The sequence below is a fragment of the Brassica rapa genome, chromosome A10, assembly GCF_000309985.2.
Source record: "Brassica rapa cultivar Chiifu-401-42 chromosome A10, CAAS_Brap_v3.01, whole genome shotgun sequence".
Lineage (NCBI taxonomy): Eukaryota > Viridiplantae > Streptophyta > Magnoliopsida > Brassicales > Brassicaceae > Brassica > Brassica rapa.
Window position 1 is genome coordinate 11,227,693 of NC_024804.2, and position 25,631 is coordinate 11,253,323.

Genomic DNA, 25,631 nt, shown 5'->3' on the forward strand with positions numbered 1-25,631 from the left:
AAATATGTCCAATAAATACAAAACAGTCAAATATAAAATTTTAAAATGTTTCAGTCATTTTTCAATGACAAATGTTAATAGTTTAGTTGAGTTATTTCTTTCAGATATGATTAAAGTATTGTATATTTAGAAACATAGAAATTATATGGTAATTGTTTTAAAATAATATTAATAAACAAAAATATAATATAAAATTGAAAAATCAGACTAATACGAGACTAGACTTAATACTCTATTAATATAATTTGTATTATTTATTTCTTTCATTAAAGGCATTTTTTGTAATTTTATAATAGTAACTCTACTTACCTTTGGTTTGTTATGCAATTAATACTCAAATTTAGTATGGAAATATAAATTGCTTTGTATAGACAGAAATTCAAAACAGAAATCCAATTATTGATACGCATTTGAATATAGCCAATAACTCCAATCTTAACAAGATCTTTTTTTTTTCTTGTCATCCAATTAAGATCTAATCTATTAATTTAGAATCGTATTTTTATCTACTATTAACAAATCATAGTAAAATCACTTAAAGATTTATTTAATATGATATATTTGATTACTTATATTAATAATAAACTAACTATAAATTTGAATTTTAACTTAAATTGAATGTAAGAAGAATTAATAACGATATGCATTTTTACGGTATAATAAATTTTACAATGTACGATAACAAATTTCTAAAAAAATATAAAAATAAAAACATGTTTTGATGTAATAAAACTATTGAATCTCACATTAATATTAAGTATATATGTCTAAAATAATGATATCACGTTATTTAAATATATAGATAATATTTTCTGAGATATAGTTAGTTAATCAGACTTAATTTAAATAGGATGTATTAAAGTAATCATTTTTTTAAACGAGAATAAAATATTGTTTAAAATTAAATTATGATTACTTTTAATAAAAATATTGGTCAAGGGAATCAGTGTATGATAAGATAGTATAGTGTGGTGGTTAAATTAATGATGAATTTGTTTGGTTAACCAATTTTGACCTTTATGCTAAACACTAAATCAAAAATTCATGAGAAAGTGATTTGAAAAAATTATGAAAACTTCATAACAAATTTGCATCGGAATAAAATAAAGCGGTAGACAAGATAATGGGCTAAATAGAAAATGTATTTTTTTCATAATCCTCAGATTTTTATTAATCGTAAATTATGTCATAAAAATACTTTTGGAAACTTAAATTAAATTTTATGTAATTATCACTATATTTCAAAACTCTTCTAAAATTATATAATACCAAGACTTTTGATTTTCAAATATTAATTATGGTTATTATTCAGAATTACAAAACTATAAAATTAATACTCCCTACGTTTCAATTTAAGTGTCATTGTGGGTTTGTGCACTCAAATTAAAAAAAACAATTAATTTTGTATATTTCCTATATAAAAACATAATTATCTATACACCTAACTATATTTTAACCAATAAAATTAATAAATTTTGTATTGAAAGTCGAAAACAATACTTATTGTGTAACGAAATTTTTTTTACGACACTTAATATGAAACAGAACGAATATATAATTTTATAAAATACCGGGAAATTATGGACAACCCGTTTGATTTAAGTATGCACATGCACTGCAATATTAGCTGGGCCCAAGATAGTCTGATAAAGAATGTTTAGGCCTTTAAATGGATCCATTGGTCAAAAAGACTCGTCAATATTAGAGTCTGGCTTTGATTAAAAGGAACACCAATAATGCAATTAGGTCTTAATTTATGATTAAAAATTCATCAAAGAGAAATCTCACTGAAAAAAGCGTTTAAATGTGACCGTTAGTGGAAAAATATAACTTGGCACTAGTGCTTGTGAGACTCTTCAGTCTTTACTCCCTTTTTAGTGGATAAAGCAAAGGCTATTAGGTTAAGACAAGGGAGCCTATCTAATAACAACATATCACTTCTTTGATTCTTTCCAATAGTCATATTGATTTGCCCCAAGAAATAGCCATATTCGTAATTGTGTTTCTTTTAACGACCTTGTTGTTATGCACTTTTGTTTAGCTGGGAGTATTTACCATCAATTTTAACAGACATTTTAAGATTATGCGAATCTTGGGTATGTTGAAAAAATATTATCTAAAACTGGGTTTGTGAGAACCAGATTAAAGGATTCACTGGAAACTTTTATCCCCAAGATTTTCAAATTTAAAGCAATTTATTTGAAAATAAAATGGAGAGTTGCAACTTATGTCAAAATGAAAATATAATAAATAATTAAATATAGACTAAAGCTTCATATACACCCATGCATGTTTTAATTTTCGAAAAATATTAGACTATCAATATTATCATTCATTATTCAGATAGTCTTATACAAAGTGATCAGAGCCAGTCTTGGAAAAAAAAGCTAAAGAAGTTTTGCTTCTGGCCACCAAATTATTATCTATATTACTGGCTTCAACTGGACAGACAGTTCAAATTAGTGTAGTGGTGGAAGTAATGGTATAAGAGATGCATGTTCCTTTTTTTTTTTTGAACGACGGGGGGGGGGGGGGGGGAACAAATCTCTTGGAATCAATTAATATATAGGCATTTTAACCATGTAATTACTAGGACCGGTTCAACTAGTATACATCAATCAATACTATTAAAACAAAAACACAAAGTTGGATCCAACTTGCTTCTAGGTAGATTATTAAAACAAATTATACAATATAATACTAGATTAGATTAAGATCTGCGTCTTGCACAGTATGAACATTACATATAAAAATTATTTTATGTATTATATATTTTTATATATTATAAAATAATAAATATATATTGAATAATTAAAAATTAGTAACTGCTATAAATATAATTAAATTGGTGTGAACATATAAATCAATTTTATTAATCCAAACAATAGTTTTTTTTTATTTGATATGATATATAATTAAATTTAAATGATATTAACATACATAGTATATTTTTAATATTAATGTATTAGATTATGCTTTTTACACATATGATTTTTTTATCATTTGAATAATTTACATCAAAAACTTTAAATTACTAATAACAAAATTTCATTTTGGGATTAATAGTTTTAATATTTTTTAAAATTTTTTAAAACATTAAGTTGTTAATGTTTTCTCAAAGATTTTATCAAAAAAATTGTTCAAAGTAAATTTCAAAATAAACTTTTTATGTATTTTATATGGTATATAGTTTAATTTAAAACGATGTATATACATATATATATACACTTTTAATCTTAATAATTAATTAAATAAGACTTTTTACTTATATGATTTTGTAATCATTTGTATTTTGTCATAAAAAAAATTTTAAACCATGGATCACAAAATTTGAATGTGAGACTTTTAACAGTTTTAGTAATTTATAGTCGTTTTTAAAAATTTAAAATATAACATATACAGAAAAATCTCTTCACTTTGATCGAAATTAAGGAGAAACCAATTCAAGAAGACCTTTAATAGCAAGATCTTTATGCCATTGAGCACATTAACACCAAGATTACACTTCATAGAGCCATAGATGGAAGGGATCCTATTTTCAATTTTGGATCATTAATCATGAAACTAAAACTAATGTGAAACGGGTTAAATAAATCAATTTTGACTATCATATAGTTATATCTATACAATACTAAAAATATATAAAATAAATATATATCATATAGAAAATAAAGGTTATCTTAATTTCCTGACAGAACTGAATAACCTGAATGCTTTTAAATTATTTTAAATTATCTGATTTTTATTCAAAATATCTAAAAATGTGATTTTAGTCGAATTATTTGAAATTATCAGGAACGAAACGATAACCGAATTGAACTCTAAATTTTTCAAGTTTCTAACATTGTTATCCAGATCAATCTGAAAAAAAAATTAATCAAATCGAAACAAAATCTAAATTCGTAAATAACTAAATAGTTTTATATTTCTTGAACCGAAAAAACAAAAACCATAACCAAACCAAAATAAAATAAAATTTTATAATCAAATCCAAACTGAGCGATCATGTCTAAATGTATTAGCAAATAAACTGACGGGTAATATATTTGTCAATAAAAAATAATCTCGCGTTTTGAGAGCTTGCGTCAAAATCTTGTGAACTATCGTATTTCTGAATGTGGGCATGTTTAGAGATTAAACAATGAAGCGAGAAACCCAAGTCCTGGAAATACGGAAGGAATATTTGACCCTTTAATTTACACCTTTCATCACACGTATCATGAACCAATAAACACAAAGGCCCATTAATTTCATTAAAGTAAACATTTCTAAATAAAGGATCACAGATTGCAAAAGCTCAGCTTCTCCACTAATAAGCAATGTTAGTGAGTTTTGTTGTTTATAACCTTTCTACAACATTATTTTATTATGTCTGTTATTTACTCTGTGAAAAGAGATATGAACAGGTAAAAAAGATTAACCAAAAGACTGTTCTAAAAGGCTGAGTTATCGTTTTTTGCACGGTAAGATTTACATGGTTACGTAAAACATAATAAGAATATTAAAATAACTTTAAAAGAAAAAATAGCATGATCAGAAAAAAAAGTTATAGAAAGAAGCGGAAAGGAAAAACAAAAGCTGAAAATTCATAATTAACAAGTTTGAAGAAAGGATACGAAAAGAGTGAATGGGTGATATGCTCATATTATGTATTCTCTAAAAAATATAATTTGTTGACCAAGAAAGTAAAATGTTGTCTCTTTTTATCATTCAAAGTAACACAGTTAAAGAAAGTTAAATGGTTATTGTAGTTATAATCGAAAGTAAAGGAGTATGAAAATTTTGTTTGAATATTACAAAAAACTGATGAGTCAGAATTCAACAAGTGTTGCTATCTTAAATATATTGTTCATAATTCATATCATCATATCCTATCTAACACACACACACATATATATATATATATAGTGAGTAGTTGTAAAACGTAAAACTTATTTTTCTCAAATTAATTAGTTATAAAAGAAATAGATTACTTAGGTATCTAGAAAATAGCAAATAGACTAATTGAACGGGTACGTAACACCATCTTCAACCCACTTCTATTTACATCTTTATATTTTCTCTAAAATAGAGAATCTTTATTATAAAGGTAGATTTGCTTTTATGTATGACTCTATAATAGAGTTTTTCTAAAATAGCAATTTCTAAACATAAAGTAAAAGTAGAAAAATGTTATTTCTTTTTTTATAAATAGTAAAAAAATTAAGATCTTTGTTATAAAGAAAGAAATAGAAGTGTGTTGGAGCAATTTTGCCTCTAAATACAGTTATAGAGGTCAAAATAGCAATGAGTTGGAAATACTCTAAAATCATCTTCAACTCACCTCTATTTCTACCTCTGTAATAACATTTAGAGGCAAAATCACTTTAATTCATCTCTATTTTTATCTCTAAAATAAGAATTTCTACCTTTATAATAACATTTAAAAGCAAAATCTAGAAACTACTACTAAATTAACAAATAGATAAAATTCTATATATGTACATATATATTTATATGACGAGGAAACCTATCAGTCATGTTGATGCAAGTTCTCTTCCAGGCCATTTTTTTTTCTTTGAAAGCTGGTTTTCAATCTTCTTTTTTTTTGGAAAGCTGGTTTCAATCTTCCAAACTGTTGTTATTATTACTCATTACGAAAGAAAGACATATCTTTCAAAATAGAGGAGCATAGTGAACATTTGAAATATGTGTTCACAACACTCATCCTTGCTTTTCTACGAGGTTTACAAAGAAAACAGGTGAAAAATGTGCAACTACAGCTGATTGCCCGAGACTATATTTCTGAGTTTTGCTAGGACTTAAACTGTTCACATTTGATTTTTCCCATCACCAATACAATGACCAATGTACATATGATAAAACCGACTTGAAAACATGCATGATTCAATACTTCGAGTTCCGATCTATAAAATCTGATTCGAAAACAAAAACAAAGTGGCTTCTGGAATAATTGGAGTTAAAAGGTGCAACGAAGTGAGTGCAGTCCTTTGGTAGAAGGAATGAGCACGTGTGGTTCTTGTCATCACAAAAGGTCACTATTATGATTCCCCTCTTAAAGCAACAGTCTCATTCTCATTGGGCCCATCTTATTTCACATCATAACATACCTACAAACACATCTTGTCTACTTACACACATTCATGTATATACCAACTTTTATATTTATACACGGCTTCACATATACTTTCCTAAATCTATTATACAACAAACTATATATAAGAGCATCCACAATGGTGATACCCATTGTGGAGTCCTTAGGAATAAAATATCCCTTTTTTTTTTTTTTTTTTTTTTTTGAATAGTTAAGGACTCTTGTGAAAAATGTGTGTACAATGGTGAACCCGAAGTTGAAATCCTTAGGAATAAAAAAAATATTTTTTTTTATTGTTTAGTGAAATATAATTTTTATATATTGAATGATTAAATAGAATAACTTAACATCAACTACTAGAAATAAACTTTAAAAATAATAATTAAACATATAAATATAACAATTAAAAATGAAAACAATAAAAATAAAGAAATCAAGAAACACAAATTAAACATAAAGATACATTAATTAAACATTAAGATACTATAATTAAACATAACCAAGGAATTTTTTAAAGAAACACAAATTAAACATAAAGATAGAATGATTTTTAATCCTCGTCACCAAATTTGTTCCAAATATGCTCGACTAAATCATTTTTCAGATGGTCATGTATTCTCCTATCTCGAACATCATTCCGACTGGGAAAAATATTATTGAGAATTGTAGGAATCTCGGTTTCCACCTGTGAACTTCTCATGACGTCACCTTCTTCAAATTCAGATATATCATAACGAATGTATCCATCCCGTTCATCTTCGACTATCATGTTGTGTAGTATGATACACGCTCTCATAATCTTCCCTATCTTTGCTTTGTCCAACGTAAGAGCCGGGTTTCTCACAATCGCAAATCGCGCTTGTAATACTCCAAAAGCCCGCTCCACATCTTTTCGGGTTGCTTCTTGATGTTTAGCAAATAACTCTTGTTTTGGTGATTGAGGGAGTGAGATGGATTGGATAAAGGTTGACCATTTTGGATATATACCGTCTGTGAGGTAGTACGCCAACTTATACATGTGTCCGTTGACCATGTACTTTACCCGCGGAGCTCGACCTTCTAAAATGTCATCAAAAAGAGGAGATCGATCGAGGACATTAATATCGTTTAAGGTACCTGGAGGTCCAAAAAACGCGTGCCAGATCCAAAGATCTTGGGAAGCTACAGCCTCTAAGACAATTGTCGGTTTTCCTGATCCACGGGCGTACTGTCCTTTCCAAGCGGTCGGGCAATTTTTCCACTCCCAATGCATACAGTCGATGCTCCCGATCATCCCAGGAAACCCTCGTTTCTCTCCAATGTCGAGTAGTCGTTGAAGATCATCCGGTGTGGGTGCTCGTAGATACTCGTCTCCGAATAACTGTATAATTCCGTCAGTGAAATTATGTAAACACAAAAGTGCTGAGGTCTCAGCTAGTCGGAGATATTCATCTACCGTGTCAGCCCCAGTACCATAAGCAAGCAGTCGAATAGCCGCCGTACATTTTTGTAGCGGAGAATGACCTAACCTCCCGGTTGCATCGGGTCTTTGTTGAAAGAATACAAACTTCTCCTGGAGGGCAAGGACAATACGCATGAATAAACCCTTATTCATGCGGAAACGTCGTCTGAATTGTGCCGAGTATGTCGCATTCTCTCTGAAGTAGTCATTAACTAAACGGGTGTGTCCCCCTTCACGGTCTCGTTCAATATAACCCCGTGTGTTTTGCATATTCGGTTGGGCCTCCACTATGTCATTATATGCATCCTCGACGATTTCATCGACAACCTCGTCCAATCTCTCATCGATTTCATCGGATGATGATGATGATGACATTTTAGGTTTCCCTCCTTTTAAAAATAAAATATTAAGTTTAGTTTTTATATCATTTTAAAAACAAAAAAGTTATCATTTTATCATTTTATTACCAAATTTAGTTTAGCTTAAAATTCTCTTTTCTAATAATCTAGTTTATCATTTTCAAATCATCTTATTACCAAATTTTCTTGGTTATATATGTAAAATTTTTTTACATATATGGTATTATTTCATATATGTTTGCTATTTCTAATCATCTAATTTTTCATTTTAAAATCATCTTATTACCAAAAAATTTTTGGTATCATTTCATTTTAAATTTCTAATAATCTAGTTTATCATTTTCAAATCATCGTATTACCAAATTTCATTTTGGTATCATTTCATTTTAAATTTTTTTCTAATACCCTTTGTCTTATTTGGTTAAAAATTCCTTGTGATATGTTTGATCTTTTGTCTTATTTGCTAACCTTGTGATATGCTTCTGATATGTTTGATCTTTTGCTAACCTTGTGATATGATAAATCCCAATTTCTCCGTCTTGATGTCACCTTGAAATATTAAGCCATGTTTTTACTCAAGTCGCTTAATTCAAAAAAGTTCATGAGCTAAACATTAATACAAAAAAGTTCATGAGCTTATATTTTAGTGAGTTGAACACAACATCAATGAGTTAAACGTAAGAACAAGAGGACACAAAGCATTTCATACATATTACAACCTTACCGAGATACAGAAGGTTTGAACAATGATTCCTGCCTTCCTTGAAATATTACAACATTACCGACAAACACAAGTTTTGAATAACATGAAACAAGTTTAGAGGCTAAAGGAAAACACCTCTCCGAGATAGAAAGTTAAAGACTACATTACATTCTACTTATAATACATTAGGTGAGGGAGAAGAACCCGTGACTTCCACCCGTGACTCCAACCCGTGACTTCAACCCGTGACTTCCTTCACATGCCTACTTAGATAAACCTGACACATCAAATAAGACAAAGGTTAGTAAAGTTCAAATGCATTATAGTTTCATTTAAAGACATTACCTCTAACCCACATTAATACATCAAAGCATTTCAGACATTAGTTTCATTTTTAGATTTGTTTCCATCTCATTTAAAGGCTCCTTCTTCGCGAGTAAACGATCTAGAATCTTAGCTCTAGATAATTTTTCTTTGACTTCTAAAACCCCCTGAAGCTTCCCCAGCTCCTCCTCTCTACCACTTTTCTTCTTCTTGAGACCAGCTTTGGCAGCCTTAACCCCGGGAGGTCGACCTTCTGGTTCGAGAGCTGCCTCTTCTTCTCTATCAACGTCAATCACTTGTTTACGCTTTTCCTTTCCACCCTCCTTCGGCCCGTAGACAGAGCACCACTTTTGGTCATGCCTAAGCTCCCTCCAGCAGTGATCCATGCTGAACTTGGAGTCGGTAGTTTTGAAGAAAATTTCCAACGCCGCCTTCATCACATCATCGTCATTTTGGCCACTTCTCTGCTCCCTCAAAGCCGCATCATAGCATCCTGTAAACTTGGATACTTCTGTGTTGATCCTCCCCCACCTCTGCTTGCAGGAACCTAGCTCTCTCGGTACGGTCCCAACCAGCTGCGGACTTGCATTGTAGTAATCTACAATCCGCCTCCAGAAAGAACCAGCTTTCTGCTCATTGCTGATGATAGGATCCTTACTGGTGTTAAGCCAAGCACCAATAAGGATCTTATCCTCCATCGAAGTCCACTTCCTCCTCAGACCAGACTCACCACCAGACTCGACTACAGGCTCGACTACAGGAGGGACAACAGACTCCCTAGGACCTTGGCTACCGAACCATAAAGGTTCGGGTGAATCAAGGTCCACGGGTGTCTGAGTTTGACTAAAGAGTAGATTCATATAAGGTGTATTATTTTCCATTTGCAATATCGGTATATGTCACTCTAATACCAACAGAGAGACTTAAGTAGACGAGTTTAAACATTGAGCTAACCTAGTTGCATTTAAGGCCAATAAAAACGAGCAGTTAGTAAGGTAGAAGGCGTAAAACATTAAAAACTATCAATTCAAACTCTAACACCCTTTTGCAAAGTACTAAAACATTAAAAACTATCAATTCAAACTATAACACCCTTTTGCAAAGTACTAAAACATTAAAAACAATCATATCAGAGGCGGTAGGAAGGTAGAAATGAAACAATCAATACAAAAGAGTGCATTTATGCGCAGGGACAATCAATACTAACAATAATATTTTAAAGCACTGAACTTTACTAGTTGATGCGCAGGGACAATCAATACAAAAGAGGGTCGGGAATCGTACCTTGATTAAACAGACACTCTTGAGCTTCACTAGTTGATCTAGTTTACTTCTTGGACGCTCTTCCTGCGAATAGTTTTTAAATCAAACAGTCAAAAGTTTTTAAAAAATGTCATGAACAAACAAGCAAATAGCACAAGAGAGATACTTACCACTCAGGTACACAGCAGCCAAACCTATGAATACTATTGCCGACAGCAGTACACAAACTCCCAATGCAACCACATTTGTATGCTCAGATTTCTTCTTCACCTCACACACCGTCTTCTGTAGCTTAAGCAGCTTCTGGTCACACTCAAAAGCTTGATCCTTCAGCTGTCTGACATGTCTATGAACCTCACTGAGCTCCTCCGTTAAAGCCACATCCCACCATTTCCATATGTGGCAGCCCCCATCATCGACATTGGGGCACGAGAAGTATCTTCGGTATGGATCCTTAGGTGTGTAAGAGCATTTCACAACAGGCTGCGCACCGCAGTAGCAAGCCGTAGGGATGCCATCATCAGCCTCTGGTTGAGGTGCGAACTGATCCGGCTCTGCGTTGCAGAAGGGACTCTCAGCTTCATCCGCGTACATCTTAGCTTCAGCTTCAAGAAGGGAGCTCATGTCTATCGAGTTTGATGATGAAGAAGGCTGAGAATAGCTGTAATCTTGTCCCATTTGGTTAACCTGAGACAAATGATTAACAAAGAGAGTTAGATACAAAAAAAAATTATGGAATTTAAAACAACATAATTAGAGCAACGACATATACAACAACAATGGAAAGCAGATGAATAAAAAGGAACCAAAAACAAAGACGACCGGTTGTTTTCTCTTCAGATTAGAGCAACGACATATTCAACCGACACTTTTGGCAGACACACTCTCATTAATCTCACCCTATTTTGTTTTCTCTTAGTTTGAAACCTAAAAGGTTGAGAAACCTGGTTCGAGAAAAAAGATAAAATCCTCTTCAGTTGAAAACATATTTCATTTCGAAACCGTTTAAGAAATAAGATACAAATCCGCTTCAGATTGAAACCGAAATCATGTCAAAACTCTTTATACAAACCCCCATACTGGATATAAACCCCAAATCGATTAAACCCCAAATTTTTTTAAAACCCTAATTTCAATCGAAACCCAAATCGATTCAAACGCATCCCCGAACCACTAAAATAAGACGAATCTACATGAAAACTAAGCTAAAAAGATCAAAAATACAGGTTAACGCTTCGATTTACCTTCGTGAAGACGATCGATTTCAAACGGCAAATATCGCCTTCCCTCGAGCTCTCCTTTTTTTTTTTCGGTGTCCGTCGAGAATGAACTTTTTTTTTAAACCAAACCGAAAATCAAACCGACCCCGTCCCACTCAGGAGTTGACACGTTGCTAAGGATCAATCTCTTAAAAGCCTTGGCCACGGACCAATCCTTATGTCGATTAACCTAAATAATATTATTCTATTCGGTTTTACCTAAGTTTTCGTGCTAAGGCTTCGTCGTGTACTCCCGTTGTGCATGGTCTAATAGGTTTCACACTTGATATGGAGATGCTCCAAAGTAGTAATCAATTAGTTCATCTATTAATATCTACTATATATATGTACATCATCCTATATGTCATATTGACTAATATCTCATATTCAAACCTATATGTGTCTGGTTCATAATCTTTATCGGAGAATTTAACCCAAGTACATAGATGATGTACCATATAAATAGGATTTTGATTTTAGCCAAATGTATATATGTATGACCTCTGATTTATGAGTGAAACTTGTATATTGAGTATACGTAATATGTCACGACAACGAGATTTCGCTAATAAAATAAAACAGTGGAAATTTCTTTTATAAGTTTTATTAAGAAGTTATAGAAGCATCCTTTTGTCGAAAAACATACTATACCATACTTTTTTTAGAAATATCAAGAAGGTTATAAGAAATTTTACAAATGGTAAAATACTATGTAAAAGGTTTACAATTAATGGTTTAGGAAATTTGTTCTACAGATGTATAACTAGGTAAATATAATTCACAGTTATTAATTCCTACTAATTTTGTTTTTGTTACTTTTAAGCTGTATTGGAAGTTTTAGAAAATGAGACCTGAAAATAGTATTTAAGGGAATTAATAGCATTTTGTGTGAAAATAGTAATAATCTAGATTTTCTAAACACTAACCTTACATATAATACAATAAACTAGAATCACTTATTCAATTCATTTATTTTCTCAATTTTTATTACTAATTTGATATTTTTGTCGGCATGTAGACAATAGGATTTTATTTCTTCTTTTGCATTCGTTGTGGCGTGAAAGAAATAGCCAACGTCATGGGGAACCATGCATGATCCAACCATGTTGGTAGCTCTTATTGATAAGTATATCAGAAATCACATCGACTCGTTCAAAAGGAAACTGCATGAACGATATGAGAATGCAACAAGGTTTTGATTCGCCACAAGATAATCTCGCATATGGGCAAATTCCCTGCAATAGTTTTTTTGGTCAATTATGTAGATGATATTTCCAGAGAGGTTCTGATGTAGTTCGAGATGTACACTCAAGATGTATGTAAAGACGTATGTCAAGACGTACGGCAAGACGTCGAGTGGAGAAGTTGCTTACAAGAAGATTGTCTAAGGTGATTGTGTATGTAAGTGGAGATTGGAAAAGGAAAGAAAATATATATTTTGTTGAAGACAAATGACGTTTTCCATTAAGCAAAGAGGTTTTGCTTGGAGAAGAAGTGTTACTTGGAGAAGAATAAGAAGTTTCTTTATATGGAAATGGAAGTTCATTAAGGTGCATTTAATGAATTTGGAGAGCAAGTCTACGGTTTATATATGAGGGACGTGTCCTTATGAGAAAAAGAGCACCCAAAGATTAAGTTAAAAGAGAGAGAGAGTTTCATTAAGTGTTGAGTGTTGACCTACGGTCTGACGTAGTGTCCGATAGAGTCTGATGTGGACTTAGTTTGGTGGCATTGGAGTTGGCGCTTTATGTGGTGGAGTTAGCCATCATGTATAGCTGTTGTGAGCTTTGTGTGTGCTTGGGTGATTAAGCATTTTGGTGTGTCCGTTGAGGTGTGGTGACCAAGCTGTGCATTGGTGTGACATGCTTGTTGGTATATGTGGTGTGCGTCTGGTGTTGACATATTCGGTGACGTACTTGCTGAAGTATTCGGTGACGTACTTGGTGAAGTACATGGTGATGTACCTTCTGAGAGGTGGAAGGTTGAAGCCTTGACTCAGAGGGAGTTTAGCAAAGATGGTTTTATTGAGGAGGTCTGAAAGGATTGCAGCTGTGTGAAGACAGTGAGCTCTGGTGCGGCCGGATGAGATCTATGCATGCGTGCTTGATTCTTAATCTTCATAGATATCTATCTAGAAAAGAGTGTGTCATGAAGTTTGTGTCTGATGTATATGTTAGCAAATAATGATGTATTTGCATTCTTGTTCTAGTATCAATGAAATCTGGACAAAGTTCCGGGGACGTAGAAAATGAATCCTGATAACAAATTCAGTGTATCATTTACTTTCGTCTCTATATTTCTGACTCATCCACACGTACAAATTATTTTCTAAAGCATCCAAGTTTTTAGATAAAAAACACATTTACTGTACAAATATTTTTTTATTCGAGTAAATTTGACATTCATTAAAAAAAAAGTCATAATAGAATTTTCTCACGGCAGGGGATTCATAGTCGTATGTGTGTAGTTAGTTACAACTTGCAACCAATGGAGTTCTATAAACATGACCACCTTCATCATCCTTAGATATATATAGCCTTATCATTATCAACCATTATATATATTATATTCATTGGATCGACAAACCTAATTAACAAATAAATGATAAATAAATAAATAGTTTAGATCGATGCCCACTTCTTTTCGCACTGTGCTTCTGCCACTACATTCTTGGACTGCTTCTGCTATAAAATACCCCACAATGGACCATTTAATTTATAATTTTATGAAACTAATACAGACAAATGCTTGTACTTATTTTTAAGCAAAAATCGCCCATACTAGTCATAGATCAGATGCCACCTTTGTTAATTTCTAACACTCACTTAGTGCTGATTTACCACTAAACAAAGCTTAATTCAATCCAAGATTCCACATACAGAGACACGTACATACATACAATTATACAATAAATATCGGTTTAAGGCCCTAGACAATTTTACTTATATGAATTTATAGTTTCAAACTTTTGTGGAATTGTAATACGTATCAACTCTAGCTATAACTATTGTTTCGAGGCACAATACTGAATGAAATTATATATATGCCATAACTATTGTTTTAGGGACTCAACCAAACTAGTACAAGGTAAAGATTTATGTTTTGTTGCCAAAACATGTGTAATTTTAACCGTAGTTTTAACTAATGTTTATCCTAAATTCAATATATGATGTATTTTGTATTGGTCTATCATCATGTGGTGGAATCTCTGACCTAATCGAAACGTGTTATAGATCTAGATCTTGTTCAACTGTCATATGACTCATAATCAAGTCTATATCTTTTAAAGAAACTTAAATTAGGAGCATGTCCCCGCTTCACGCGGAATATTATTTTATTGTTGTTAAGAGTATGATTTTTTGGATGATGTAATTATGTAGTTGTTTTTATTTGTTAAGAACATTATTCAGTGTTTCAGTGTGTTATGTAGTACTAGGTGATAGGCTAATACATTTTATGTTTTTTTTTTCAATAATGTGTTGTTGTATGTATAGTACTTGTTAGCAGTGAGGTGAACCTATAATGTAAAAGCATATTGAGTTTCAATAACTTTGCATTTAGACATTTGTTGATTCCAAAATTTACGGTTTCAGCGTCAAAATTATATATATTTTTTTATATTTTTGAACATTATAACTTTTAAGATTTTTTTCTCTATCTCCATATTTTGATATTGAGCCGTCACCATCTAAATATTCATTTATCTTTCTGGTGTGCGGTGCTTCTCACCATCACCGGAAAAAGATTCACTTCTTGCTTTTGTTCTTCCTTGCCTTCTTCGCCGGTGAAATTATATGTAATTTGTTGTAGATCGGATTTAAAAGTTGTCAGTTGTACGGTTGTTTCTCACGTCGTTGTAGGCTATTCCACTCAATATTGGATGTTCCTCTTCTTCCTTAGATTTTGGCTGATGTTAGGAACTAGACGTAGGCATATTAACCAAAATCCGAACCCAAACCCGAACCGACCCGAAATATCCGAACCGAAAACCAAAGTTAAAAAATCCCGAATGGGTTTAGGATTCAACCAGTCTGGATATTCGTACCCGATTGGTTATATCTGATACCCGAACCAATTACCCGAAGTACCTGAATATATATATTACTAACCCTAAACTTACATCTTCTATTCTCATTCATGTTTTCGTCTTCTCCTTCTTCAACGTATATGTTCAGTACATATTTAAACTCATTTTATGACCGATCACATGTATGAATCACTATACTTGGCGATTTTGATTTATGTTTGATTACAAGTAGGATTTGTGATTTGTTTTCTCTTTACTCTTTACACATGCATGAGCTCAAACATTCATGATTATCTAGGTTTGATTTATGTTTGATTTTGATGTCTATTTTATTTTGATTTATGCATAGATGGATTCTTTACCATTATCTATTCAAAATAATACAAATAGAAATTACAAGAAGAAAAAGAATACAGGCTCGTGTTCCTCAACGTACAAACAAATCAAAAGATCATATTTTTTTATATTAAGTTGTTCAATGTTTTAACTTCAACAATATTGTTTCTGGTCTCACAAAGTCAAATCAAGGATACATAGATTTTTTTATTATTTGTTACACAGTTCGGGTTATACCCGAACCCGAACCTTAAAACCCCGAACTCGATCCGAAGTATAAAATAACCCGAACGGATTCTGTAGCTCTCCATCCAAAAACCGGAAGCACCCGAACCCGAACGGTGACCCAAACGCCCATGCCTATTAGGAACTGCATCTCCTTGGGTTGGATCAGATCTTAGTCATATTTGATGTTGTCTTCCTTGTCGTTGGCTTACCATCAATAGTCTTTGCTCATCTTGGTTTTCAAGATCTAGTTTTTGGTGATTTGAATTATATACTTTCTTTCATAGTTCTAATACAGCTCCATAGTTTGCTGATTTTGTTTCGTCTCTCTTTTCCTCTATATTCTTTCATCTCGTTATCTCGTTGCAGCTTTTATCGCTGCTCGCATCTTTGGTAGTTCTCCCTTTCACCATGTTTCCACTCCTGGATAATGTTTTCGTTCGTGTATGCTGTGTGGGCTTGGAAGTTTGTTTATGGTCTCAAGCTTAGTCTATGATTTCTCGGTGATTGGCTTCTATTATCCCTCCCTCGTGTTATTTTTCTTCTTCCCCTGTTTCTCTTGTTATAAGTATGCGGAGTTAATCTCTTGGAGCTTTGGTCCCTTCTATCCAGAGCTTTGTGGTTCTTCATTTTCATGAGTGTTTTGTCTGTTCTTGTTTAGTTTTTGAGGTGTTTCTTACCTTTTAGCTAGTGGTTGTGCTTCCGGTGCTTTAGGCATGTATCTTCCTGGTTCTTGGTGACTTTGGCCTTCCGATTATTATGCTCTCTCTGGCCTGCTTTCTTGGTTCTTTGCGTTGATGCTTAATCGCGATTCTCAATATTTAGGGGATTGCTTTGTTTCAGATTTATCTTTCTATCCTTTTTTGATCTCTACTTGTTTTGGCCAAGGCACTTCATGGTGAAATGAGGTAAGTTAGTACTCGGTTTTGATCTCTTTTCAGCTCCGGACTTCTATTGAATTAGTGTTACTATAACATTATGATTGTGGAGGTTTTAGGTTTAAATTTTGTGTTGTGCTCTAGTTTCTTATTCTTAGTTTGGTTATTTTATAATTTTAATAGTAAAATAAATATATAATTTGTAAATAAAATAATAGAAATAGAAAAATAATAAAATGGTGAAAGTTTATGCTATTTTTAGTTGTGAATAAATTGCATATTTAAATTATATTTATATTATTTTACTTATTTCTTGAATTTTAGTGTCCAATAAAATAGATTCTCGAACTATGATGATAATTAGTGTGAGAAGAATTAGATAGTGCATTATTAGAAAGTGATGGGCCAAATTATAATAATCTAAAAAAAAGAATGACCTAAAATACAAAAAAAAAATATATGGACACACATCAACAAATCTCCTTTTCACATGTCATAAGAAGAGAATAAAGTCTACTTTCTATATATAGATTCTTTTACGTATTTCTTGAAATTTAGGACTAACAAAATAGATTTTCAAACAATGATAATTAGTGCGAAAAGAATTAGATAGTGCATTATTAGAAAATGATGGGCCAAATTGCAATAATCTAAAAAAATGACCTAAAATTCAAAACAAATATGTGGACACATGTCAACAAATCATCTTTCCACATGTCATAAGAAAAAAATAGAGTTTAGTTATATATAGAGATAGATAGATGTTATCATCACTAATAACTTTGTTGAAAGTAATACAAAACATCACCCTTCACTGTAATAAAAATCATTACCCCTCATTGTGAAATTTTTGAGATGAATTAATTTTCATTTTCATTTAGAAAACCTAATTAATAATATTCAAAAAAAAGTGATATTTTAACTAGGGTAACATCTATACTATTAAAACAGAATTTTTAATAGGATTTTACCCTTAGTTTTAGAATTATTTATAATGATATGCCATTTCTTTATTTGAATTGTTTTAATTATTTTTTTCACTATTCTCTCTTTTCCTGTTTTGGTTAAATTAATGCTTCTTAATAGTTTAGTCACGTTTGGAAAGATGTATCTAATCTATTAATTTAGGGATTGGTTTTTATCTACTACTTGAAGTTGTCATTTAGATTTTGGGCTCTTTCATAATTGTTACTAGAATATATCACTTCTCCTATAAAATGCAACCTATCAACTTAAATTAAACCAAATCTTTACCAACCTAGAAAGATTGAACTTAACCAATAACATAATTAAAATATTTTTGGTTATCTCTTAATATAATTAGATCATAAAAAACTGAACCACTCTTAAATCAACGAGTTCCAAATCATTCCAAACATAAGAGAAAAAATGTCCGACTCATTTATAATGTCTCTTCAATACAAAGACCGTGTATGCTTATGTTCATATAACTTTACCTTCATATATTTACTTTTCACCTGCATCATATCACAGTATGTAAAGGTGATATATAAATGTGGATTATCATCTAGATACGAAGATATATTTGATTTGATCAAATCATAATTTATATGAACCCATATTTATATTTTTAAATTAACTTTGATCAAATCTACTATAAGAACGTGGATCATCATATCATTATTTAATTCATAATAATATTAGATTTGATCAAATCTACTATAACTATCTTGAATACAAAATTTATCAAAAAACTCAAACAAATATATATATATATATATATATATAGTACACAAAAATATATAATATTATATGCACATATTATATATAATATATATTAAAATTAAAATTTGACAAATCAATCTCTGCCCTTTAGGGCGGGTCAGAATCTAGTATTCAGTTAAAATCGTCGACCATTATATAATAATGTGAATACAAAACGTAAACCACTTTATAGATATATAATAATGTGAACCAACTCACATACACAGATTAAGATATATAATTGAATAAATTAAAATATTAGAATTATTTAAAAATAATAAAGTAAAAGTCTAAATATACAAATTATTATATTTTGATTCTCATATATGTATAATAATATTAACAAAATATATATTTTAACACATTCTATACACAGTCATATAAAGATCGTCGGGTTTATTTGGTTCGACTACGAGTCTGGATAAAATATGAAAACACTGCTTGAAACTCAAAAACATTATAACAAAACAAATTTAAAATAATTCTTCTAATAAAAACGTATAGATTTATGAATATTTTACCAAAATGATCAACATAAAATATATATAATGGGAAGTTGCTTGATAACAGTCATTAATTGTCTAAGACTGTTTTGAATAATGATACGTGGTAAAGATTTTCTCAAACTTTAATGGATTATGAAGTTTTTAAAATATTATTGTGTAAAAATTTTAAAAATGGTGAATTGCATAAACCATATATAGCTTTTCACGTTATAATAACTGTTCACTCAATTTACTCTCTCAGGAATATAAGAATATAAGCTAATATAATTTTTGTTCAACACTTGTTTATATGTCATACACAATAAGACAACAGTGTTAATCTGGAGACGATTGATGGTTATTCATTATATTTGATATTTATTTTTAATAATTGTTAACTTCATTTTATGAGTTTTTTATTATTTCAAGAAAATGTTCGTTTTCAAAAGTTTCGAAACATGGGTTAGCTATCAAGTTACATAAAAATTCAGATTATTAAACCAAGTCACTGTAAACTGGAAAAGAAACATAGGGACCATTTGATGATAGTATTAACTATTAACATTTATCAAATAATTTAATACAAAAATGTGAAGAAATATATATTTCACAAGTTTGGAAAATACAGTTAGTTGCTTGTCTTTTCTCTTGAATCTTTTGTTGTCTTTTCACTTTCCTCTTGTTTGTTGGTTTTTGGTTTTATTGGTTTCCCCTTTCTCCTCTTTGTATCGTTTTTTGGTTTAACTCTTCTCACGCATGTTCTTCACTTAGATATATATGTATAAAATATATTTAAAAATAATTAAATAATTCTTATATATTTACTAACCAAAGTTTGACAAAATAGGGAGCCACTTATACACTTATAATCAACGAAATATTCTTCAATTAGGGATGTTAAATATATTTTTGACCATGCCGCAAAAAGCACATAATAATGAAGTAAACTTCTTAATGCTAGTATTTTCACGAGAAAGAAACTTGTTACCACTGATGTAACTTTTAAAAAGAAAGAATATATGTTGTGTCAATAATGTACAAGAAAATATGCATACTAAGGCATGTGACTTGAACTGTGGTATACATGTCGTCAATTAAGTAATGAGTAATATCACCATTTATCAAGTGCAGTTTACGGTAATTAGAGTACACACTATTCCATAATCAATTACCTACAGAATAAAACCATGTTGTCGAAATGCTTTCCTTCACATTACTACTATTTAAAATCTTGTAAATCTGTTGATAGACGCACATGACCACCTCTCTACACATCTATTGATATATATATTTAATATTTTGATGTTGCTAAGGCATGTGACTTGAACTGTGGTGTTATATCTTAATATATAATCTTCTTGACCTAATGATGCGTGACCCATGATCTTAATTTTAAAAATCATTTCCCATTTTCTTTTTGTTTTGTTCAGTTCCCCTTTCTTAAATATGTAATCAAATATTCAATCGAGAAGTTGGATCTAGACAGTCACCTATCCAGTACCTTATAATTAAACTAGTACAAGTGTAATTAAAAGGGTACAATTGATGCCAAAGAAGGTATAATATAGCAAATCCCAATCATATTATATAATGTTTACAACTTAATCTTCTTGTTAATTTTATTTGCATCATTTTATAAAAAGAATATTGTGAGAACATCTAGAATCTTTATATCTATAACTTCAACTACGTACATCTGTTGAGTGATTGGTTTTACTTTTGTTTAAATTGTACAAATATCTCTTAGTTCTTAACACATACATATGTATATGATGTATGTATGTATACCATCTATATAATTACAGCGAATGAAATGGACCGACAAGATGCTCAGAGATGAGCGATAGTTCAAATTTAACTAATGTTTCACATAAATTCCTAGCTTGCATGTGCATTTCACTCCCTTCAAGATTCCATGTTTCAACTATACTTTTAATATTTAATTATATATCAGAAACCCAAAGTAGATACAGGATGGCCATCATAATTATTTTGTGTGTGTTAAAATCCAACTTAATTTCTTTCGGTCACTAAATTTAACATTCTGAATTGTTATCATACACGCTAGTATATAATATAGCGTCTATAATATATTAGGTTGCACAGAAACTTCATCAGATGTCCGCTTTCCGCTTTAGAAGATCGAAATCAGAATTTTATGCAATCTTACGCTTCCAAAATGTTTCTAAAATAACTTATTGAAAAAAATATTATAAACTTACGATTCTGTTTGAGAATTACGCTTCCGTTTACTTAAAAAATATATCATAAATAATTAAATAATAAAATATAAAATCATGTTTTTACATAAAATCTAAAATTTCATAGTATTGAAAGCGAGATTTGAAATATATGAATTCTAAAACTAAAACTAATACTATAAATTGTCTTTATGCATTAATTTTTTTATTAGAAATATAACATATATATTCAAATATATTGTGTCAATTATTTATAAAAATTAAAAATATTTAATATATTTATAAACTTATTTGTTTTTTTTACAACAAGACATTCACAGATTCATATTGACTCTGTAAACCAAATCGGTAACTCTGCATCCATGTGAACGACGAAAGACGATTGTTTATAAACTTATTTGTATTTTCACAATTTTGTTATTGTAAATGAATAAATGCTTTATTTTTAATTTGATCATATAATTCTTAGTCATACATTATATATATATATATATATACGAACTTCCTAATTTTTTTAAAAAAGTCATTTTTACATTTTTATACAATTCTGATTCTGCATATCCAATTCCGATTCCAGGTAATATAGATAATATATAGTTCTAAGTCTCTCTAAGTTAACAGAGTAACGAAATTCTAATTCTGCATATCCACTTTTGATTCTAGGTAATATAGATAATATATAGTTCCAAGTCTCTCCAAATTAACAGAGTAACGGAAGTACGAGAGAAAAAGACGCACTTGTCTGAATTTTTCTATGTTAGGATGCTACTATAGATATAATCTTGGGCTTATTGCAGCAATAGCCATATTTGAGATGGAAATTAAGAGAGTAGCCATGATGTTGACATAATGTACTCACTGTCTTTTTACCATCTTACTAGCCGGTTATACCCTTGTAGAGAACATGTTCCTAGTTCCTTTAACTAAAGTAAACGACGTGGTGATTTACTGACCCATAGTAACAATGAGAGTATTTTGGCAACGCCTGAAATAAAAATGAAAGGAAGGAAAACATTCTAGAGAGATGAAAATATAAAAAAAACAGAAGTGTAAAAGAAAGAACGTTACAAACAGAGAATGCATGGATCGTAATGCTGATGCCAAAATATAGAAATAGTTCCACTTCAAATAGAATACACATAGTATAACAATAGTTTAAAGTTTGTCACCGCCATGTCATATGAGAATATTTTCCATTCTATCGGATATAGATCAGTTTATATTTACTAAAATAATCACAACCGAAGACGGTGAAGTGTGCGGTTGGGGAAAGGTGATGATGTCGTTAGTGCAATAAATTTGCAATTGTGGGTTACAGCTCGTCTGTGATGATGTAGTTAGTGCAATAAATTTGCAATAGAAGGTAGTTATATTCCACATAGTATAGTGTATGTTATGTACATTTCTATCACTTAATCATTTATATTCGATCCGAACTACAATTCAACCTTATATAAGCTATGTTAATCAAATAGTAACTGTATAGTATATCATATATACATATATCTAAATAATATAATGGAGATGGGAGACTTGTATTTACATTCCTAATGAGCTAGATTATATACAAAGTTAAAGGAGCTTTGCATTCACCTTCACCCTACGACAAAGGAAACATGATTTCTTCAATTAAAAACTAGTCGATATTATAGGAACTACAAAGAAGTCCCGACCAAGACATGTCGTAAGCACTACAATAATATCGCTTAAACATTACAATAAGATCATTACATCTTAAGAAAGCAGTTAATTATGTCTTCTTCTATCTCTTCTTTCTTGACCAAATCACTACTAAGCTCAGCAATTGTCTTCTTCAATTGTGCAATAATTTTGTTTTTCTCCCAAATTTCGTTTCTAACTTCAATCAAAGCTTTCTTCTGCCATCCAAAATAGTTATATAGTTTTATATTCATTACATTCCACATACAGTATACTATGTGAGGTGGAAACAAGTTTAATGAGGGCTTGTTAAAACTAGGCTTGAGAGTAATCACTAAACCCAAGTTAGGGGAATATAAACCCCAAGACATAGTAAACGGAACCCAAACATTTTTCTAATTAAACCCACTTGGCATAATAGGGGACAAAGTAATCACTAAACCCAAGTTAGGGGAAATATAAACCCCAAATCCTATTCTGATAGTTATATAGTTTTATATTCATTCCATTCAATTTACAGTATACTATGTTAGGTGGAAACAAATTTAATGAGGGCCTGTTAAAACTACGCTTGAGAGTAATCACTAAACCCAAGTTGGGGGAATATAAACCCCAAGACATAGTAAACGGAACCAAAACCTTTTTGTAATTAAACCCACATGGCATAATAGGGGACATATGTATTTAGATGCTTCATTACGAGGGAGTGTTAAAACTATACTTGAGAGTAAACACTAAAGCCAAGTTAGGGGAATGTAAACCCCAAAACCTAGTTAATGGAACCCAAACCTTTTTGAATAAAACTCGCCTGGCATAATAGGGGACATATGTATGTAGACGCTTCATGAGCAAAATCAAATAGAAAGATAGGGGGTATGATAATAGAACACTTGACATCAAATACTAAACCCAAGATAGGAAAATATAAACCCCAATCCAGCACAGGGAAGCGAAATCTATGGTAAACTTATATACAAAGCTTGTAGTGACATGTATATTCTGGTGGACATTTTCCATTCCATATACTGTATACGTCACTTGGATACAAATCTAATGGGAGAGTGGTAAACCTACACATGACATTAAACACTTAACAAAAATTAATGAAAACAAGTACATATGAAAGACTAGGAGGATGGTGAACCGATAGAAGAATGGAAAATAGTATTAGGAGCTTTACTATTTGAGATGAAATGGAATAATTTGACATGTATACTATTTGTCTTGTTAGTGTAGCTGAATTCTATTCCACCTGTTAATTAAATGAACAACAAAACGGACATGACGAACTTACTAATCAAACCACACCAAAACTACACATAATGGTTGAGGCCAATTCTTTTGAACATGCGCATACTACTCAAACAACACAGAATCACCGGTAGCAAATCAAGCAATTGCAAACTTATAGTTTACTAAATATCATGGGTGAGTGATTCCTGATTACTATGTCATTCGAAGTGGAAACCTAAAATGAAAATACATACCATGATATGACAGGATATAGTATACTACAAAAAATGGTTGAGTGATTCCCGAATACTATATCATTTGAAATGGATAATTCCGAGCAATAGTAGTATAAACAGCTTCATACGATCTGTTATTGGTTCCTTCACGATGATACAGAGAACTAGTAAAAACCTTAATTTTGACGAGATAGAATAATCAAAACAGAGAAACAGAGAAGAAGCATAAGGAGGCAAGAACTTACGGTCGTGACAGAGAATTGAGAGCCCCGCGGCGATATGAAGTTGAAGACACCGGCGGTTTTACTTGGCTCCACCGACACTGTAATGCGTTAGCGAAGATGGAGAGAACCGAGAAGCAAAATAGAAGACGGAGACGATCTGAAGCGAGAACGACGGAGACGGAGGCGAGCGGGTGAAGGAGATTTGCGAGAGAAGCGTATGGAAGGGGAAGAACCGTAGATGAAGAAAGTGGGTATGGAGGTTGTGTGGAAAGGGAAGAGACACAATTTACTTAGGGGTTAAAAAAAATGATTTTTCATTTTTTTTCATAGCAGGTGAGCCGGTAAATTAAAGAGGGTCTTACAGTAATATTAGGTATATATCACAGCGTGTATCGATCCGTTAGGGTAAAGCGCTAGTCCTCTAACTAACGTTTTTTTCATGGTTACAGGCCCCAATTTCCCTATAATCTTTTTTTTATTTGTTCAAAAAAAAAGATTATATCTTTTTTTTGGGCAACATTATAGATATAATCTTATACAAATATGTAATATTAGGTAGTAATTTACAACAGATACCTACCACACAAGCCGCTAGATAGTGCTATTCAACAAATATCATTATTTTGGTAAACAAGAAATTAATCACTATTGATTTCAGTGTCATTGTCTTCTTTTTGTTTCTTGAAAATATGAATCGAGAAATAACAGAACAATAGGGGTCATTTATTAGTTCTAACGTGTCATATTTCTTACTCCCTCCGTTTTTTAATATAAGTCGTTTTAGAGAATTTTTTTTGTTCCAAATTATATGTCGTTTTCGGTTTTCTATGTAAAATTTATTAATAATTAATGTTGTATGACCAATGATAATATATCTTCTATTTTTCTATTGGTTAAATTGTGGTTAGGTAAATAATTAATGATGTTTTTGTTTAGAAAATATAAGAAATTAATGGTTT

General features: G+C 31.1%; 2 protein-coding genes across 4 annotated transcripts; both read right to left on the reverse strand.

Annotated features, from left to right (window-relative positions):
• Positions 1-457: 457 nt before the first annotated feature.
• Positions 458-25,574, reverse strand: LOC103836900 (putative nuclease HARBI1). 3 transcript variants are annotated; one of them, XM_033282820.1, is made up of 3 exons: positions 10,355-25,574; positions 10,206-10,268; positions 458-8,874 (listed from the first exon to the last, which is right to left on the reverse strand). In XM_033282820.1, the coding sequence occupies exon 3, from the start codon at positions 7,908-7,910 to the stop codon at positions 6,645-6,647; it is 1,266 nt and encodes a 421-aa protein (XP_033138711.1). In that variant the 5' UTR covers positions 7,911-8,874; positions 10,206-10,268; positions 10,355-25,574; the 3' UTR covers positions 458-6,644. The 3 variants fall into 3 exon arrangements, with proteins under 3 accessions (XP_033138711.1, XP_033138709.1, XP_033138710.1); XM_033282818.1 differs by having other exon boundaries at positions 458-10,871; positions 11,429-25,574; XM_033282819.1 differs by having other exon boundaries at positions 458-10,268.
• Positions 8,963-9,802, reverse strand: LOC117129320 (glutathione S-transferase T3-like). The gene has a single exon (XM_033282899.1). The coding sequence runs from the start codon at positions 9,800-9,802 to the stop codon at positions 8,963-8,965; it is 840 nt and encodes a 279-aa protein (XP_033138790.1).
• Positions 25,575-25,631: the final 57 nt, after the last annotated feature.